Source organism: Notamacropus eugenii, chromosome 6 (assembly GCF_028372415.1).
Source record: "Notamacropus eugenii isolate mMacEug1 chromosome 6, mMacEug1.pri_v2, whole genome shotgun sequence".
Lineage (NCBI taxonomy): Eukaryota > Metazoa > Chordata > Mammalia > Diprotodontia > Macropodidae > Notamacropus > Notamacropus eugenii.
Window position 1 is genome coordinate 329,852,006 of NC_092877.1, and position 16,173 is coordinate 329,868,178.

Consider the following 16,173-nt stretch of genomic DNA (forward strand, 5'->3'; position numbering starts at 1 on the left):
ATTCAACTCACCCTGTGCTCTGTATATGTGTGTGTGTGTGTGTGTGTGTGTGTGTGTGTGTGTAATCCCACCAATTACTCAGATACTGAAAAAAGTTTCAAGAGTTACAAATATTGTCTTTCCATGAAGAAATTTAAACAGTTCAACTTTAGTAAGTCCCTTATGATTCCTCTTTCCTCTTTACCTTTTCATGCTTCTCTTGATTCTTGTGTTTGAAAGTCAGATTTTCTTTTCAGCTCTGGTCTTTTCATCAAGAATGCTTGATGCTTCCTCTTCATTGGAAAACCATCTTTTCCCCTGAAGTATTATACTCAGTTTGCTGGGTAGGTGATTCTTGGTTTTAGTCCTAGTTCCTTTGACTTCTGGAATATCATATTCCAAGTCCTTCAGTCCCTTAATGTAGAAAGTGCTAGATCTTGTGTTATCCTGATTGTATTTCCACAGTACTCAAATTGTTCCTTTCTAGCTGCTTGCAGTATTTTCTCCTTGACCTGGGAACTCTGGAATTTGGCTACAACGTTCCTAGGAGTTTCTCTTTTTGGATCTCTTTCAGGAAGTGATTGGTGTGTTCTTTCAATACTTACTTTGCCCTCTGGTCATGGCAATTTTCCTTGATAATTTCATGAAAGATGATGTCCAGGCTCTTTTTCTGGTCATAGCTTTCAAGTAGTCCTATAATTTTTAAATTGTCTGTCCTGGATCTATTTTCCAATGAGATATTTCACATTATCTTCCATTTTTTCATTCTTTTGGTTTTGTTTTGTGGTTTCTTGGTTTCTTATAAAGCCATTAGCCTCCATCTGTGCCATTCTAATTTTTAAAGAACTATTTTCTTCAGTGAGCTTTTGGACTTCCTTTTCCATTTGACTAATTCTGCTTTTTAAAGCATTCTTCTCCTCATTGGCTTTTTGAACCTCTTTTGTCCATTGAGTTAGCCTGTTTTTAAAGGTGTTATTTTCTTCAGCATTTTTTTGAGTCTCCTTTGGCCAGAGTCTCCCAGAGCCATGCCATGGGGCCAAGGCTGGGCTGGGCTCCACTCCTTGACCAGTGAGACAGACGTTTCCCGTCATCCTTTCAGGTCACCCTGGGCTGGAAATTTCCTCCATTCCATTGTTCTTTGGCTTCTGCTGCTCTAGAATTTGTTGGGAGTCTTTCTTTACAGGTGTTTTATGGACTGTGGGGGAAGAGCTAGTGTATATGCCTCTTTCTACTCTGCCATCTTGGCTCAGGACTAGTAGCTTTAAAAGTCCTTTGACTTCACATTGTTATCTTTTTTGGCTTTGTGCATACTTTGAAAAGAGGAGAAAAATAGTTTCAGAAATAAGCTGTACACCTAAGGAAAATACTATGCTTTAGCCATTAATGGTGTCTTACTTGATTATATGTATAGTTGTTCAGTCATTTCAGTCATGTCCAACTCTTCATGACCCCATTTGGGGTTCTCTAGGCAAAGATACTGAAGTGGTTTGCCATCCTACAGCTCATTTTACAGATGAGGAAACTGAGACAAACAGAGCTAAGTGACTTGCCCAGGAGCACACAGCTAGTGTCTGAGGCTGGATTTGACCTCAGGAAAATGAATGTTCCTGACTCCAGGCACTGTGCCACCTAGCAGCCCCCCACATTATTACCTTTGTTTCCAGTAAAATGAGAACAACATTGGCAGTAACATCACATCTGATCTTAGAGACCTTCCAAGGTGATATTCAATGTAGTAGGCTCTATAAAATCAGCAACTCAGACCTTTGCATATACTTGTTGGGCTTTTTCATAGGGCGATGTTTTTGCTGGTAACAAGCTGATAAGAAGAGAAAGACAAAAGGAATGTTTTAATATAAAATTTTAACAGTAGAATTCTAGGAGAAGAAAGGGCAGTGTTGTCAGTATGCTAATTACAATATGCCCAGCCTAAGCAGAAAAAAAGTTTTTGTTCAGTATAGAACCTCTGTACCTTAAATTTGTAGGTACTACTTTTCTCTTAGTTAACATTGTTGCATGTCTATATACAAAAAGTATCTATGCAAAAAAGTTAGTTTCTATCAAATTCATTTGAAGTAGTAATTGTATGCATTTTTCTTATTTTTCTAGTTAACAAATTATAGATTATGGAATATCAGAATTGGAAGGTACTGTAAATACCATATAGATAAGAAAACTGATTCAGATTGTGAATAACCATTTACTTTAAAATTGTCTGTGTGGTGCAATAGAAAGCCTAAAAATAGGATAGTGTACTCTGAGAGAGTGGAAGAAATCCCAGTATGTCTTTATTATTTAGAAACTGAATTTCCACCGCCCCCCACCCCAGACACTCCCTGAGGCAGTTGAGAACGAGGCTCTCAGCTGCCACTGGTTTCTTGTCCTACTGTTACCATTACCCTTTGTGTTCTTTCACCCCAATTGTGCCTTGTCATTCTTGTTACTTGCAGAAAATGCTTTTATTACCCTACTTAATTCATTCCTCTAAATCTACACAGTGTCTACAACTGTGTCATCAATAAGATTTGTCCTAAGAGAAGGTTTTTCAGAGGAGATCAGTGTTTTCCTATTGTGAAATTGGAACATTAGGTTATATAAGCAAGAGGATTTCAGAAGGTTGAAAGACAAGAATTACAATTATTGTTTTTTGTAGCTATGATGTGACACTTCTTATTTAGGATTTTTCAGCTAGGATTTCTCATGTCCCAATTTTTTATCTGTAACTTGGGATTGGGTGGTTGTTCCAATAGGAATTATTTCTTTATGACCTGTTAATATTTTGGGTGAACCTGTTATCAATGTAGTACATGCAGTAACGCTATCTCTTCCTCTCTTCCTATACATCTTTTGTCTGTGTCCTATGCACACCTGCTACCCATATTATATGTTGGCAAAATGTAATTCAGGAGGAGCAAACACGAGAAGCCAGAGGCTGAAACTTCATGCTAATGTATCATGAATGCTCTTTTCAAAGTGAGCCTTGGAAGGCATTAGATATGGTTAATAAGTTATATCACAAAAAAAATGAATTGGTTATAGTCTAAAAAACAGGAAATGACTGCTTACTGATGTGGGAGTCATTTCTGAATAGTCTATCTGTATAGTCAAATCATCACCAACTCATCAGAGCAAAGTTCAAAATCAGTACCAAAAGGGATAAAAAAATGAAAGGATAAGACAGCAGGCAATTGAGACAGGAACCACCTGACCTATTTAAACAAGTACTGTTAATACTAGAAACAGTGAGAAAGGAAATAGTGGTTTCTTAAGCTATATTTCTTACCAGTTTTCATTCAAATTTGGAATATTTTCAAAAGACTCTTAAGTAGTAAACTTTCTTACACAATACCTAAGCATAAACCTCTTAGATCTAGCCAATATACTTAAGCATGTAAAACTTTGGATTTTTCAGTGTGAAACAAATGGGAGTCATTTTCAGCTTTCTAAGTAGGTTGTGGTGGGATTTTGTTTTCTTGTAGTTTAAGGTTTTGTATATTTATAGATGTTTACTAAATGGACTATGAAGAAAGTTGGATGAAAATATAAATGGAAAAATATGCATCCTATAATTTAAAATGAACTAATGATTTAATAGTACATATATAGAAATGTATGAGCAGCTAGGTGGTGCAGTGGATAGAGCACCAGTGCAGGAGTCAGGACCTGAGTTCCAATCTCATCTCAGACACTTGACACTCACTAGCTGTGTGACCTTGGGCAAGTCACTTAACCCCAACTGCCTCATCCTGGGTCATCTCCAGTCATCCTGATGCATATCTGGTCACTGGACCCAATGGCTCTGGAGGAGAAGTGAGGCTGGTAACCTGCACAGCCCTCCCTCACTCAAAATAAAGTCAAGTGCAAGTCATGTCATTATTTCTCTGATGACATGGTCTTCTTCGGCAACGAAGGACGAACACACACACACACACACACACACACACACACACATATGTATATAGTGTTTGGCTGTTTGGCAGAAAATGAGGGCTTGCCTGACATCTTTCTTTTCATTTTTGGGGGCAAGGCAAAGAAGGAGACTTGTGATTTCATTCTCAGCAGCTTAGAGTCTTTAAGAGTTTTTTGAGACATGAATATGAAGTGATTGATAATGGGTCAAAGCCAATAGGTTTCAGAGCCAGGCCCTGCCTTCTAAGCTTGTTCTCTGTCCACTTGTTACCTTCCTCTCTTATCGTCTGTAATGATAAAATCCAGAATAGGCAGATGGGTCAAAACAATACAGGAAAAAAGTTAGCCCAGATCTTGTTAAGGTCCAGGTCAGGGAGCTCCCCATATGTTATGCTTAAAATTTTTGTGTTCTCCTCACAAAAATGGATTTATTCATGAAATCCGTGACGTAACTTATATGTCATAATTCATTGATTTGTATTAATTTACAGCAGTTTGTGATTCTTCTCAGATAATGCCCCCCACATTGGTATTTTGTTATGAAACTAATCAAAACAAAGGTGCCTAGAAACTCACTGCCAAGTTAAAATATATTAATCATAATCTCTTAAATTTAGTAATTGGTAACCTTAGAGTTATCCATATCTGGTATATCTTGTATCTGAAACATAAATCTGGTCTTCAACAATTTACAGCTGATCCTTGAATTAGCAATTAGAATATTTTCTGTGGGGATATTTATTTGCTACTTAATTTTTTTTTTTTTTTAAGAAAAAGGAATTCTTTGGATGGAGTTTATTTCCCTCCTTTTTCCTTAAGCAATGCAACTTTAGAAATAATAATTTGCACTTCTATTTCATTTAACACATGTAACACATTTTGATACAATGAAAAGAAGAAGTTATATGTTTTCTTGATTTTTCAGTTAGGAAAACCAAGATTCACATAGCTCCAGTTAGAGACTGTCTGACTCAAAAAGAAATAGAGAGAAGCAGTGTGGTTTTTGTTGTTGTTAGGTTTTTTGCCAGTGCCTGATACAGAAAAACTAAAACTTGAGGCTCAGGAAATTAGTGACAGAGTTAGGATTCAAATATATTACATAGAAGTAAGCAGTTTACAAAGTAGTGCCCATTAGACTTAAATGTTTAGGAAAAAGGTATAGCCTGCCCAGATGTTCTTGATGTCATGCTGTGATTTGATTTATCGATTAGAGGGACAATTTATTCCCCCAGATAATTAGGAAAAGTGTTATGACATAATATTTCAGAAAACTGTGTATATGTAAAATTATGCTATTCAACAAGTTAAGTAGATCTATAAAATACTTGTAAAAAAATCTTTTATGTTTCTTATCTCTTGACTTTTTAATGAGGTAGTGGGTAGAGTCCAGGGCTTGGAAGATGTTGGTTAAAAATCCTGGGTCTGGCACTTAGCTGTAGCCTGTGCCCTACTTCCTTCTCCCAAGTCACTTATCTTTTATGCCTCAGACTACTTCCCAGGCCTGATCTACTGAGTCTGAGGTTGTGATCTGCATTCGTAAAGGGAGCCCCCCTACTGGGACTTCCCCACACTGAATAAATCACGTATTCTTCCTGTATTCTTAGAATTTTAAAATGACCATCATATTGTCTTACAAAGACTGTGGCCTTTGATATGTTATTTCATAATTTCATTTCACTAATGTTGAAATTAAGAAAGAATATAATTTATTTAAATTTTTCTGCCTAGCAAAATAAAAACATTTGAAAAAATATTTTTCTGTTTAGCATTTTTAGTTTATGGTACATCCTCCCCACACTACATTTCTCTCATAAGTAGACTTGAAGAAGACCTGGAATGATGGCATTCTAGTGTTTTGATTTTAACATTTAACTGTTGCATCTCAGTGGATTCTCTGAAATTCTGCATACACTTGCATGAAAATGCAACTCTGCATGTTGAATTTATACCATATAATTCATTACATGCGTTTCTTGATTTGAGGTTAACCTGTGATAAATTTTGTTTTATGAGATTAACACAATAGATCAGACATTGCTGTGATTCAGCTTGACAGAAGTGAGTTGATTATTTTAGAACTGACTGGTCAGGTAACATAGGACGTTGGGAAATTTTTTGGATCTACCTAAGTTTAGAACTAAAGACTAGGACACATTATCTGGGGTTATACTCAGCTTCTTTTATTTCAGAAGATGTTTTTCATATTTCATTTTAATGTACCTTCAACAGAATACTATCCCACCTCTGTGGTGAATAAATAGAAATAAGAATATTTCCCCAACAAGTCTACTTTGGGGTAGCATCTTCCATCACAGACTACATATACACAACCCAGTTTTCATTAAGAAATCCAGACTCTCAGAAATTGACCTCATGATATTCAGCAAGTCTTCAGAAAGATCTTGGTGGCAAGTCACTACTCTTCAGTTCATCAATTATAATGCTAAAACATTGTTTTGTAAGGTTGAAAATATTTTCTGCAAAAAAAAAAAAATGCAGCAGCAACTGTTACCACAGTACAAAATTAAAAATTTCATAATTGTGTGTAATGATGCAAGATGTGATTTGGTTGAAAAGGTTACTTCTCATGCAAGCCTACCCACATATTTATGAATTAAAGGTTGAAACCACAGTTGTTTCCTTATATCTCATTCACACCTTGGTGAAAGGATATGACGCTCTATGTTGGTTTGGCAGTTCACGCAAGTAAAATGTATGCTACTTGTTTTTTGTCTTTTCTTCTTTAAAAATGTCAATGGGTTTGATGTAGTGTCACACCACAAGTGCCCCTGAATGGTTTTTATTTGCAACTTTTGTTTTTAAGAGACTTAAGAATAGTGTATTGAATAATATTGAGGTCTGAGTGCCTACTAATTAACTTCTTTGATACTTTCATTGTAGTGCAATATGAAGCACATAGGATTTCTTTATAATCACATTTGTTATAGTTTTGTTTTACATAGACAAGGTATACAATTCAGGTGAATGGTACACAAACAAAATACATAGCTGTAACTTTTTGTGTATTAAAAATAATATTTTCTTTCTTATCTTGATTTATGATTTGTCAGTTTTACAAAAATTATTTATTTTCTTTTAGTATCAAGGCATGCCATGGGTTGCCTCTCATAAATGGACAGAGCTGTGACCCTTATGCTACAGTTTCTCTTGTGGGGCCTTCAAGGTAAGATTTTTTTTAATATCAGGTTCCTAAGTATGAAATTTTCTGGTTAGAAGATACAGAATTAGGTCACTAAGAATAATTGTCAAATAGCATAATAATCTTTTACTAGAGACTGAAGTAAGAGAATACTTATTTTTCAAAATAATCCAAAATTATTTTTTTTTAAACCAATTATACAGCAAAGCCCAGAGTGCCTAAAGAACAGAGATGATTGCTATTTCAGATCTGTTAGACTGATCTTGGCAACAATTCTGAGTACATCAGTGATTTTATGCTAATTAAAGTTCTTTGAAGATTTGTATCAGATCAAGTTTCCTAAATTAAAATTTCATAGATACTATACAGGTAGAATACTATTTTAATAAATGTGCCAGTTTATTTTTAATAAAGGTTATTTCCGTATTATCTACTTCAAAGTAACTCAGAACATAATATTAAAAGATAACTTTTTTGTGGGCAAGCCTTGTGATTTGGTGGGGGGATGCGGTGAATCCTGGGCTCTAAACTGTAGACAAATTGGAGTCCCAGATAATTGAAAAAATTCTCTACCTTGGGGATTCTTAACTTTTATTTTGTCATAGACCCATTTGATAGTCTCATGAAACCTTTAAAACCCTTCCCAGATTCCTAAAATGCTTAAAATAAATTATATGAGATTAAAAGGCAGGTACCAAAACATAAAAAAGAAAAAACAAGTTAATAGATTCCAAAGTTATGAGCCCCTGCTTTACATAGTTTGTCTGCATTTCACAGTTTGTTTATATATGTGATCCTGAAAATCAACAGCCAAGAAGGCCATATTTTTATCCCATCCCCAAAATAATTATTTAAAAAGTATAACAGATTTTGTATTTAAAAAAAAAAGTCTTCCCATTCTCTGTGTAACAATGAACTGAGACACTTCCAGTAAGTCAGTTCAGCAGGCATGTCTATACAAGACATTTCTCATATTTTCTTTGTAGCTACATCCTCTTCCTAACTAACCACTTCCTTCTTTCTTATCTTGATAGATTTTTTCACTAGAAGCTCCCAACATATAGAAAGTAGATACTGCTACTTAAAGTATTTCTTGGGGAAAATAAACATAATTGTTAAGTGTATTTTAAAAAAATTTTTTATAGAAAATTTCTTTTTGTAGGATGTCAGGCCTCACCCACTCTGTGTAAATGAAATTTTGTTCTACTTAAAATTTTGGAAAAGTAGTCAAGCACAGAATGCCTACTCCATGCCTTGGGGATACCGAGGCAGCCAAAAGACAGTCCTGCCCTCAAGGAGCAGAGTCTTAGGGAGAGGCCATGTGCAGACAACTATGTACAAACAAGCTGCATGCAGGGAAAATGGGAAATAATTATCAGGTCATACTAATAATGAAATTAAGGGAAGGGTAGATAGAAACCAAAATAACTCAAAGTAGATTTTTGTATCTTAGCTTCCTTTGCTAATAACAACAGTCACTGGCAAATATTTATATAGCAAATGTGTCTCTACGGTCCTTGCATGGTGTAATAATTTATGAACCCATGAAGCACTCTTTAACTGAATAAAGTGCTTTATTATATTCCTTACAGATGTGCACCCTTATTTTCCATAATTAACTTCTTAAAACCTGTGCATAAATTTACTTTGTGTAAGTCATAGTTAAAATAAAGGAACTTAAAGGAAATTTGGCAGAATTCCATTTTCTAAAGGGAAAATTATTTCAATGCAGTTTATAATTTTACATATTAAATATATTAACTTTATTAAATTCAGACCTGTGTAATTACTTTTATTAATGCATTGGACACACCTGCATATATTGGATATGTAGTAGTCCTGGTCTGTAGGGGGGAAAAATCACATTCACAAAATTAAACTCATAATTGGACATGGAATGTTGCTTTTCAAATAGAGTCACTGCTAGGTTCCTTCAAAGCTCCTTTAGTGGCATTTTTTTTGTACAAATCAGTAACCACATGAAGAAAGACCAGATGACAAGGAAATCCAAAACTAAAATTTAAACCTAAACCGTATCTACTTAAATGTAGCCCAGTTTATTTAAAAATCTGCAAGAGTGTCACTAAACTACCAAAGTAGATGTAATCCTGTAATGCCAGTGTAACGAGATTAAACATACTTGAATTTTTTTTTGTTGATCTCTGCTTGCCAGACCTCATTTGGTATATGTCACATTATAAAATTGTTTTGTTCTCACTTAGGTTGTACTTTAGCATAACTGACAGGTAACCAACCCATACCGCATCCTCAACATCATCCTGTCAACATGGAGAGTGGCCTGTCCATGCCTTCTCCATCAATCACTCAGCTAGTGTTTATTAAGGGCCTGTTATGTGCCAAGCCTTGTGCTGGACAGCAGAGATATAAATGCAAAGAATGAGATTATTCCTGTCCATAAACTTCCCAAGACCTCCCTAGAGAGGAAGGTCCTCCCACTATGCTGGAGAGCTTCCTTTAGTTCTTTTAATAGTTTGTGGGTACCCTTGCTACAGCCTCTATCATGCTATCTACTAAAAATTCATATAAAACCTGAATGTAGATATGGCATGTAGACAGGGTAAAGGAATATCACACCACCACCTTCTTAAAATTTGCCAGACTTTTATATGGGTTCTCAGAGGCTTTCTCGTCTAATCCTTTCATTTTACACACAAAGGAACCAAAGCCCAAAGATGTTAAATGACTTGCTTTAAGTCACGAAGGCAGTAAAACTCAAAGGAAGGGTGTAGATCTGTGTCCTCTAACTTCACAGCGCTCTTGCCACTGCATCGTCACATTTCTTTTTTCCTCTTGAAGAAGTAATTGTTGTATTCACAAATTACTTCAGGTAATATGTCTAACCAGAAGAATGTAAAAATTTTAATTCTCATCCTGAGTTTCCCATTGATTTTAAAAGTTAAGCAAAGGATTCCTTGCTTGAAAATAGCATGTTATATAATTGTGTACTTTTCAATTCTACAAAGTAAAACTTTACCTTATTGAAACAGGAATGACCAGAAGAAGACAAAAGTAAAGAAGAAAACAAGCAATCCACAATTTAATGAAATCTTTTATTTTGAGGTCGGTAACTTTTTTTCTGTGTAACTGTACTCAGGTTGTTTGTTTTTAATATTGAGAATTGGTCTTGTTAGTATTTCACACAGTTAAATTTCATAGACTCTGTTGTAAAGATAATTATCATTTTTAAGTAAGCAAAATTATATGATCATTTCTTATTAAATAACTTTGCAATGATTTTTATTTATAAAATAAAGTTATTCTGTTTCATTCATGCTCAGGATTAAACTTCAGTCAGCAAACATGTATTAAGTGCCTACTGTGTGTCAGACACTGATATGCATTGGACAAAAAACAGTTCATGCTCTCAAGGAGTTCACAGTCTAGTGGGAGAGACAACGTACAAACAAGATGCAATCTGTACTGGACTCATTGGAAATAATCAACAGAGGGAAGGCTTGAGCATTTGGGGGGGTTGAAGAATGTGGCATTCTGTGCCATTCTTGGGAAAAGCAGAAAAATACAGGCTGGACAATAATACAGTTTGGTGGTTTCAAAATTTGCTAAATGATTACAAAGATTATTCAGTGATTGTTCCATACTAATTTGGAAGGGGAGTGCACCAGGGATCTTTATAATTGGCATGAATAGAGGCTTGCCAGATCTGCAGATGACAGAAAGCTAGGAAGAATAGGTTACTCTGCTAGATTACCGATGCAGATTTCAAAAACGATCCTGACAAACAAGAACATTGGAATGATTTAGTATGATGAAAATTAGAAGGGTCAATTTTTCCAACAGCCTTTTATTACCATACATATTCTGTGCCAGGCACTGTGCATAGGGGCTGGAGTTTCAAAGACAAAAATGAAAGTCATTACCTTTGGGGAGCTTACATTCTATATGGGAGGAGGGGGAACAATGTGTACACAAGAAATGAATACAAGATGTAGTTTAGTGGCATAGGTTCTAGCAGCTAGAGGGAACCAGGACAAGATTTGTGTTAGGCATGGCACTTGAGCTTATCCTTGAGGGAAGCTCCTTCCTCTTCCTCATTAAATAAACATCAGCATGTGTTATGGTAATGTAAAAGCAGCATCAAAATGGGAGTTAGGAGACCTGGGTTGTGTGTCACACCCAGATGTGTCACTAATTAGCCTTATTACCTTGAACTAGTCACATATGGACAGGTGACTCTGTGGATCTCATTTTTTCTATCTGGAAAGTTGAGGGAATTAGACAGAATGAACTCTAAAGGCCCTTCTGTCCTAGTCTTCTAGAATTTGAATAATAAACTTCTTTAGCAGTCATGGGTCTCTTATAACCTTTATATTCCCATCATCTAGCAAAGTGCCTGATATGTAGTAGAGATGGAACAGAAGTTTTGAGTTGAATGAAAGGAGTTTGTTGAAGTAGGAAGCAGTGGACTAGGAGTCAGAAGCTGTAGGTTCTAATACATGTTCAAGTAACAGGATCTCATATTTAGAAGAGAGCAGATACTCTCTAACTTGGATGTTCTTAACATTTATTTGTGTAATGATCCCCTTTGGCAGGCAGGTGAAACCTATGGACCATTTCTCAGAATAATTTTTTAATTAATTGAAGACAACGCAAAATTTCACTTAGAGGTTAGTTAAATAAACATGTAGTTATTTTCCCATCCAAATTCATGCAACCCCTAAACTAGTCCAGCCTGTACTTGAAGAGGAATCCTCTTTAGACATCTTTATCAGTTGGCATCCAACATCCTTTGGAAGATCTGCAGTGAGCAGAAACTTCTAGTTCCAAAGTAATCCAGTCCAGTTTTAGATAGCTCCATTTTTAGAATTTTTTCCTTACATCAAGCCTAAATGTTCCCCTTTTTAGCTTCTACCCATTATTCCAAATTCACCCCTCTTGGGCCAGGCAGTCCACACAACAGGTCAAGACTAAACATCCTCAGTTCTCTCAACTTATCCTCATATGATTTGGGACCCTCGCTGTCCTGGTCACCAGCCTCTGGATCCTCTGTCTTATTGATGTCCTTCCTAAAATGTAGTCCCCAGAAATGAATATGAATACAGTCATCCATATGTCGCCTCATTAGAGCAGTGGATAATTAGGAGCAAGACCTCCTTTGTTCCGGACATTTTGTATTATGCCTTTAACAATTCTACCTATGATCATAGTGACTTTTTGTCTGCCATGTCACGCTGTTGAATCATTGACTTGCGGTCCACTCTGGCCCTCAGGTCTTTTCTGTGTGAATTACTGTCTCACTGTACCTTCCCCATCTAGTGTCTCTGAGGCTGATCTTTTGAGCCTGAGTGGAGGGCTCAATATTTCTCCCTGTTAAACTTCATCTTACTATAAGTTTCATCTGTGTCAGTACCATTTAGTATCGTGTCATCTAGTGCTCTAGCTGTCATTTTCACCTTTGTGAAATTAATCTACATTAATTGCTTCTTCTGGAGTATTCAATCTAAACTCTGTAGTGTGTAATTCATTCTACCTTACTTAGAGTTTTTTTCACTATTTAGAATAATTGCAGATTTTTAGAGGTTGGTAGTAAGATCTTCTAGGTAAGTATGAGAAAATTCAGGCTCGAGATGTTAAACAGCCTGTCTCTTGTTACCTAACTAGTTAATAGCAAATTTGGCCTTTGCCCTTGGGTCTCCTGACTTGTTTGCCATTCTTGCATACATGCTTCGCTGTCAGTTAGACCACTACTCTGGTCTGGATGTACCTTTCCTCAGACTCTCCTCACCCAAAGTGCCTCCTGTCGCCCTAATAGCCAAGTCAGGACGCTTACTCTGTCATGAGACTTCTTCAGATTCCTTCACTTCTCTCACTAAAAAAAAAAAAAAAAAAGGATAGATTCTTTCACTGGACTGAACCCTTTTAGCGTTCATTCTCTACCTTTTCTGCATTACTTATTCCCTTCTTTGTATAATCATTGTATATATTAGTTACCTCCTTTCCTAAATTGTCAGTCCTTTAAGGATAATGAAGGTCTTAGCTATCATAATACCTCCCCCTTTGCCTTGTCATAGGAGATGCTAAATAAATACTTATTGAATGAATGTTTATATTGAGATTAAATGCTCCAGACCATGCTTGCCATCCCATCTTGTCCCTCGCCCTGTCACAGCATTTGAATAGCCCCTGCATTATCTTTTCCGTCTTCTTTTTGTTCTGAGAACACAAGTCAATAGTTTCATAGAAAGAACAAGACAACCTGCTGGGCCAAAACTCCCTTCCTTGGAAGCCTTTCCCCTCGGAGTATTTCCCTGGCTTCAAACTGCCTCACTTTTGTATTTGTACTTCTCACTCAGTGACTTGCATAAAAAATAGGCTCTTATGAACTGCTTGTTAGTTGATTGCTGGCATGATGTCTAAGTAAAAATATCCAATAAAGTTATAAATTTGGACCTGAATTTTTGGAATGACATGGGAAATTGAAGTACTATTACATTAGAGATTTTTGTTTATTTCAATCTTTTTTTTCTGGTAGGACATGGATGAGGATTATGCACATAGAAATAATAATTGGAGGAATAGGAATGGGCAAAATCAAGATAGGAATGACTGTATATGGAGAGAAATGGATCAAATATAGAATGTTTCCCATTTATTTTAGGAGCATAATCCCAATTTCCCTTTTTCTTACCTCTTTCAATATTGTTTTTGTTACAGCTTTTGAGCAAAGAATGGGACTAATAAAATTTTCTCCATGTTTGTATGCAGAATTTGCATTTGAAAATATCTTTTACAAGAAAGGATGTGGGGAGGAAAAACTTTTGAGTTTGTAAAGGAGATTTGTTGAAGAATTTTGTTTTACAGGTAACCAGGTCTAGTAGCTACACCAAAAAATCCCAGTTTCAGGTAGAGGAGGAAGACATTGAAAAGCTTGAAATCAGGTATGTATCTTGATGTCATAGAGAATTACTATTTTCATGCATTTAAAGAAAAATTGGTTATTACTAGTGAAATTGTAAAAATCTAAATATGCAAGAGAGATTCAGTAACCAAGGTGAGTTTTAAGTCTGCAAAATAACTTCAGAAACCTAAACAAAAGAATTGCCAACTTTATCTTGTAAAAACTATAGAAATACCATTTATTCAGATAATGTAGTAAATGTATGTAGAAATACATGTATCCTAGGGAAATCCTTTCCATTAAAAATAAGAATGTACTATACTTACTGTACTATACTCCCATTCATAGCTCTTCGAACAAGTAGAGTGTTAAATGTCATTGAAACCAGGTTGCTTCCATGTTTACGAAAAATTATTAAATTGTTGAAAATAATTCATCTTGCTTTTTAGTTTATAAGAAAGAGAGGGAAATGTGGTAGAGTAACAGGGGGTTCTTGGAATCACGAACCCTACTCTGGGTGACCAGGGCTGAGTCAGCTCCTTCAGGCAGCTCTTGAAGACTGGATTATAAGGGACTGTGGAGCTGGTGCACTCACTACATCATAGAAGCAGTCTCCCACACCACTGAAATAACAAGTCTGTTCAAAAACTTTTAATTTAAAAGATTATTTTTCTTCTAAAAGCTTCTTAGATTTTAATTTTTTATTTTAAAGGTTTTTTTCCACAGTTTAGTACTCAAGGTATATTGTGTTTTATAGATATCCACCTAAATTGCTTTCTAGAACATTTTTATTTTTGTTACTTCAGATTTCATTGCCTTTTTGTTTTTTAATCGTAACATTATAGATGCAAAGATTATTTAGAAAAGCAATAATACCACATTCAAGAATTAATTGTCTTATTCCTCTTAACATATCTGCTGTCTAACAGAAATGTCAGTGAGGTAAGATGTACAGTAAGATAACTAAACGAGGTGCATGTGTTTGGAGTCGCTTATCTTTCTTAGGACTTAAATATTTTAGCTGTTGCTTGGTAAGAGAGTAATTTTTTGTAAATGCATGTATAATATAAGTGTGGTGTTAATGGTGTGTTCATTTTAAAGGTTGTATTAATCATGTAATTAAAATATACAGATAATGTGTGCTACTGAATTTACTATATATAAATATCGATTACAGCTACTTGAGAGAAATTACAGTCTTTTTATTCGTGTTTCTTTTCTCAAATCCAACAAAATCACTGTAGTCCTGATTTCTGCAGGTAAAAAGAGCACAAATTTAAATGATAACTATTTTATTTATGCTTTAAATTTTGACCAATTGCTTTCTTTGTTTCTAAATAAAAACCACTACTGCATTTGTTTCTGTTTTCTAGATAGCTGTATATGACAGTGCTAACATCTCCTACTTTGAGCATGTCAAATTAATGCTACAATAGTTTGAAGCTATTTTGTGGCACGTATCTTCTTACATTTAAAAAAATAAACAAATTGGTCTTCAATTTTTAGGGTTGATTTATGGAACAATGGAAACTTGGCCGATAATTTTTTGGGAGAGATCAAAGTTCCTGTGAAGGTGTTAAGAAATGATTCCTCTCATCAAGCCTGGTAAGAATGGACATACTAACAGCTTAGGGCAGGCTGGTGAACTAAGTGGTCTGTCATTAAGTCGTGTCAACCCTTTTGTTCAAAAAATTGTTGTTTACAGAAGTCTTCTTCAAAAAAGCCATTGTTTTCTCTTCATTTCTCCCTTGTTGGATTCTATGATGCGGTCAGGGTTAGAAGTTATTGTAGCCTCAGTAAGGGATAAGAAATTTGTTGTCGACTTCCTGTTTATAGTTAATTTACGTCCTCAGTCTGACAGGGAACAAGTTTTTATAAATTGTCAACACTTTTCACACCTTGTAATCGTTTCATTTGTGTGCTTCCCCAGGTAATGCTGTATACATACACATGCATGGATGTTCACCTTCAGAGTTTATTTATTGTAGATTTTAAGTAATGCTTTGGTTAGTTGGGTTTTTCAGTCTCCATTTTTTTCTGTGTAGACAATTTGGATCCTTTGACATTTTAAAAAAATCTTCTCTTACAGTATTAAAAAAGGAAATGAAAGATTTTGCCTTACATTTCTTTACCACTCACCTGGCATTGGTTTAGTTTCTGTGTTTAAGGCATTGTGCTAAAGGTTGGAGACACAGACTCAAATGAGAACACGTACTAGAGATAAAGAGACAAAGATAATGTAAAGAAG

At 35.4% G+C, this 16,173-nt stretch overlaps 1 protein-coding gene across 2 annotated transcripts in view; it reads left to right on the forward strand.

Moving 5' to 3' along the window:
• RASA2 (RAS p21 protein activator 2) overlaps positions 1-16,173 on the forward strand; it is a 150,786-nt gene that overhangs the window by 89,473 nt on the left and 45,140 nt on the right. For both annotated transcript variants that reach the window (XM_072618122.1, XM_072618123.1), the window contains exons 6-9: positions 6,989-7,072; positions 10,057-10,129; positions 13,889-13,965; positions 15,432-15,530. In XM_072618122.1, coding sequence (XP_072474223.1) covers positions 6,989-7,072; positions 10,057-10,129; positions 13,889-13,965; positions 15,432-15,530 — 333 coding nt within the window. The remainder of the gene's footprint in view (positions 1-6,988; positions 7,073-10,056; positions 10,130-13,888; positions 13,966-15,431; positions 15,531-16,173) is intronic.